This window comes from Asparagus officinalis, unplaced genomic scaffold (genome assembly GCF_001876935.1).
Source record: "Asparagus officinalis unplaced genomic scaffold, Aspof.V1 AsparagusV1_Un1127, whole genome shotgun sequence".
Lineage (NCBI taxonomy): Eukaryota > Viridiplantae > Streptophyta > Magnoliopsida > Asparagales > Asparagaceae > Asparagus > Asparagus officinalis.
In genome coordinates, this window is record NW_017973386.1 from 12,665 (window position 1) to 17,946 (window position 5,282).

General features: G+C 40.5%; 1 protein-coding gene across 1 annotated transcript; it reads left to right on the forward strand.

Annotated features, from left to right (window-relative positions):
• Positions 1–594: 594 nt before the first annotated feature.
• Positions 595–3,788, forward strand: LOC109828350 (protein FAR1-RELATED SEQUENCE 5-like). Its single transcript, XM_020395371.1, has 2 exons — positions 595–1,146; positions 1,243–3,788. Exons 1-2 carry the CDS (start codon positions 1,087–1,089, stop codon positions 3,502–3,504), a joined length of 2,322 nt encoding a protein of 773 aa, XP_020250960.1. The 5' UTR covers positions 595–1,086; the 3' UTR covers positions 3,505–3,788.
• The last annotated feature ends 1,494 nt before the right edge of the window (positions 3,789–5,282 follow it).

Consider the following 5,282-nt stretch of genomic DNA (forward strand, 5'->3'; position numbering starts at 1 on the left):
TTGAAAATCCCATCCCCCCAAAATCCCTACCCCTCTCTCATCTCTCCCGCCCAGATCGCGCCATCACCTCCCGCCTCCTCCTCTCCAGCGCCCGAAATCGCCGCCGGAGCTCGCCGCCCCCGATCAGCGTCGCCGCCGGCTCAAGATCGCGCATTCGGTCGCCATCACCGACCTCCTCCCCCTCACCACCGCCCGAAAGCGCCGGCGCCCAAGCTCGGCCTGTGTCTCGACGTCCCCGATCAGCGTCGCCGCCGTCCCCTTGCCCTAGCCATCACCTCCCCTCCTCCTCTCCAGCGCCCGAGATCACCGCAGCTGAGCGTCGCCGCCGGGTCATCGCCGTCTACTCGTCCTCGCCATCGAGCTCACCCCTCGTCATCAGCCACGCCTCCGACGGCATTCGAGCTCAGCCCTCAGGTTCATCGCCGCCTCCGGAGATCGATCAAGCCCTCGACGTCATCCTCGCCATCACCTCCCCCCTCCTCTCCACCTCACGAAATCGCCGCAGCCTGCGCTTGCCGTCCCCGCTCAGTGTTGCCGCCGGCTCATCGCACTTCGCCGCTGTCGAGCTCGCCTCCACCGAGGTAAGGCATCAGGTCTAAATTAACGTGTTAGTTCTAACTGAAATGCATGTTAGCTAGCTCTAAATTAACGTGTTAGTTTTAACTGAAATGCATGTTAATGCTACCGGGATGCATGTTAGCTCTAATGGAGATGATGTTAGTTCTATTACGAGGCATGTTAGTTCTAGTTGGCGTTCCTGTTAGATCTAGTGGATTTCATGATGGTTCTATCTTCCCTCATGCATATTCCTTGGATCTATCTTCTTCCTTTTAATTTCAGCTCATACATTACTTGGTTTGCAGCACTCACTCTATGGCTACGAGCCGGATAATTTAGAGCTATTTTTGCCATGTATTGTTAAATTGGATATAAACTTTAAATTTGGTTTAAACTATCGTTTAGAAATTGTTTAGTGAAATTGAAAGATCAACTTGATGACGTTTTTTGAGCGATTTTGAACTTCTTATATGTGATAATTTGATAGCTTGTATAGACACTCCACCAATTCTCTCACGTGAGGCAACAATGGAAGAAGATAAAAGCCAGGACCATGATCTACTATCTACAACATGGCTTCCCCCTCAGGTGATAATATCTTATTGTTTATAGTGTACTACTAACTAATGACATATACCAAAATAGTTGTCTTTTAGCATGAGTTTTGTTTCTCTATTTTTATAGGCATCCGAGCATGAGGAGAATGGTGATGAGCTTATGGGCGTTGAAAATGGTGAAGATAATTTAAACAGCGTTGATCCATATATCGGAATGGAGTTCTCTACTCATGAGGAAGCTTATAATTTCTACAATGCATACGCCAGACTTAAGGGATTTGGTGTTCGCAAGGGTCACACAGCTTGGTCGAGAAAGAAAGATGCAATCCTATCTAGAATATTTGTATGTGACAAAGAAGGCTTTAAATCTTTAAAAGATAAAAGAGAAGATGGTCGGAATGTAATTCGAAAGTTCGATACAAGATGTGGATGCAACGCAAGGATGGTTATTGGACTTGATAGAAGCACTGAAAAATGGGTGGTCCGAAAGTTAAACAGTAAGCATAATGGTCATCCATTAACCACCCCAACTCGGGTAAAGAAGCACTACTCACATCGGACACTTCATCGAGCTCAATCGACAAAAAGGTTGATAGATACTCTTGACAATCAAGGTTTACGGCCTTCTGCCATTTGTAAGGTTGTAGACGTTGCTCATGGCAATGAACAAGGCTCTCTCACTCAACAAGAATGCCAAGCACAACTTAGACTTAAACGAAGAAACAACGTCGGCCATGAGTGCGTGAACATAGTTCGTCAATTTCAAGAGAAAAAGGTATCTGATCCTCAATTTTACTTCGCACTTGATTTAGAAAATGATGGGACGATGAGAAGTGTTTTTTGGATGGATGGTAGGTCGAGGACTTCTTACTTGCAATTTGGAGATGTTGTTTGCTTTGATGTTACATATAGAACGAACAATTTAAAATTGCCGTTTGCACCATTTACGGGCGTTAACCATCATCGACAGTCTACTCTATTTGGGTGTGCGTTACTGGCCGATGAAACGGAGGAGACGTTTATATGGTTATTTAGCCAATGGTTAAAATGTATGTCGGGTATAGCACCAGTAACAATCATCACTGATCAAGATAAAGCTATGTGTGGTGCTATTCACAAAGTTTTTCCTAAAACTCGCCATCGCTTTTGTTCTTGGCACCTTCGTAGGAATGCCTTACAAAATCTTCAATCAATGCATAATGATTATGGTGAGGATGTTGGTGTAAAGTATAACAAATGGTATTGGAGTAAATCGGAAGAAAAATTTGAAAAGCGTTGGGAAGAAATGAGGGACAAATATGGTGCAGATAAAAGGAGTTGGTTAGTAAATTTATACAATCATCGAGATCATTGGGCTCCAGTGTATCTTAAAGACACTTTTACTGCAGGAATGACATCTACTCAGCGGAGTGAGGGAATTAATGCTTTTTTTGATCATTTTGTGAATGTAAATACCGAGTTACATGATTTTGTTAAGCAGTATGATAATGCTGTCAGAGCTCGCCGAGCCGCTGAACTTGAGCAAGATTTTAAGTCCACAAACTCAGTTCCTACATTGATAATTGAACATCCCATTGAAAAACAAGCTCGGGAGAATTATACGAAGAATCTGTTTACTATCTTTCAGAAAGAACTCAAGGATAGTTACTCCATGCTTCATGAAAAGTTGTCGAAGGACGGCGCAAGTGCTACTTATGCCGTTTGGAATATAGATAGCGAGGCTGAAAGCAAGAAGATAGTAAAGCATCATGTTGTTTTCGATACATCCAAAGAAAAAAGAATTAAGTGCTCTTGTGCGAGATTTGAGATGGAAGGTATATTATGCAAACATAGCTTGCACATTTTAGTAAAGAAGCAAGTATTAGAAATTCCATCAAGATATATCATGCAACGATGGACAATTAAAGCAAGACATGTTGGTTGCGGAGTTGTTAGAAATTGCATTACAAATAGTGAAGACCAACTATCTATCATTAAACATTGGGCCCTTAGGAGTAGATGTAACAAGGCACTAGAAGATACATTGACTTCAAGTACACTTCATGATAAGTTTAGTGCTTTTTTAGACTCATTTTTTGAAGAAGTTGAGAATTCCAAGATTGAGAAGGAACATAACGACAATGGAAATGAGAGCAATGCCAGCAATAAGATGCCTACTTCATCCATACCCATCTCTATAGAGGAAGCAACTCAAATCACTATTCGTGATCCAGATAAGCCTGTTGCCACGAAGGGACGACCAGCACATGCTACTAGAATTAAGTCGGGAGTGGAGATAGCACAAGAAAAGAGTATAAAAAAACAAAGATTTTGTGGGTTTTGTAAGGGAAAAGGACATTATATAACGAGTTGTCCTTTAGCTAAGGTATTATACTTAATCTTGATTTAATATTTTTTCAATGTCTTTGCATTTGTCATGATAAAGTTGCAATTTTTTTTGTAGAACAAAAATGTTGCTCGTGGAGGTCGAGAAAGTTAACGGCATCGCCAAAACAAAGTTTACGGAGGGCCAAAACAAAGCATGTGTTTCGGTTGAATGTTCACAATTTGATTTATTCACTTTTCCCTTAAGATTTATGTATGTATGGATGATAATGTGGTTGTATGGATTAATCATGTATGGATGATAATTTGAATTAATTTTTTCCCCCAGAACAATGAGGAACAAAACAGTATTAAGTGGGTACAAAACGAGCAATTAGTGGGTACTAAACTTGAATAAGTGGGTACAAAAATAAAATCATGGCATTATTAGGTACAAAGCTTGATTAAGTGGGTACAAAGCTTGATTAAGTGGGTACAATATTTGAATCCAGAGCAAAGAGGTATAAAAGGGTGCCTAAGTAGGTACAAAACGTGTATAAATGGGTACAAAACTTGAATAAGTGGGTACAAAATTTGCAGCAGAATAATGAGGTACAAAACATGGTTAAGTGGGTACAAAACTTGAATAAATGGGTACCAAACTTGATTAAGTGGGTACAAAACTTGATTAAGTGTGTACAAAAGTTTTTACAAGTAGGTACAAGGCTTGATTAATTGGGTACAAAACGTGTATAAATGGGTACAAAACTTGAAAAAGTGTGTACAAAATTTTGATTCCAGTATAATGAGGTACAAAACATGGTTAAGTGGGTACAAAACTTGAATAAATGGGTACCAAACTTGATTAAGTGGGTACCAAACTTGATTAAGTGGGTATAAAAGTTTTTACAAGTAGGTACAAGGCTTGATTAAGTGGGTACAATATTTAAGCAACGTAATAGAACTAACTCTGTATGTTCTAGAACTAACAAGAGGACAGCTAGAACTAACAAGGAGTGAGCTAGGGATATCATGACATAACAGAACAAACACTTGGGCTAGAAATAACGCCAGCACGAAGTAGAACTAACAGGAGATGGGCTTGAACTAACAGGAGGGCATCTAGAACTAACTAGGAGTGAGCTAGGGATAACATGGCCATCTCGAGTACAAACACTTGTGCTAAAAATAACGTGGCACGAAGTAGAACTAACTCGAGATGTGCTTGAACTAACAGGAAGACATATAGAACTAACAATGACTGAGATAGGCCTAACATGGGCCACAGAACAAACACTTGTGCTAGAAATAACGCCAACTTGAAGTAGAACTAACTCGAGATGTTCCAGAACTAACAGTAGGACAACTAGAACTAACTCGATAGGGGATAGAACTAACAGGTGGACAACAAGAATAGAACTAACTCGAGATGTTCTAGAACTAACAGTAGGACAACTAGAACTAACTCGATAGGGGATAGAACAAACAAGTGGACAGCTAGAACTAACACTTACTCTGCTAGGGATAACATGGCCCACCAGAACAAACACGAGATCGCATGTTAGCTCTAATCGATTTCATGTCAGTTCTAACCGTTGTGAATTCTATTACAGCTCTATGCGAGGTCAAATTTGTTAGGTCCAAACGATATCTTGTTAGTTCTAACCTATTTGTAGTCAATACTATTTAACATGGGCCACAGAACAAACACTTGTGCTAGAAATAACGCCAACTTGAAGTAGAACTAACTCGATATGTTCTAGAACTAACAGTAGGACAACTAGAACTAACTCGATTTGTCAAACTTTATTTATCATTCTCACCATTGGAATATAATACTCTTAAGCTTTTAATATAAAGCTG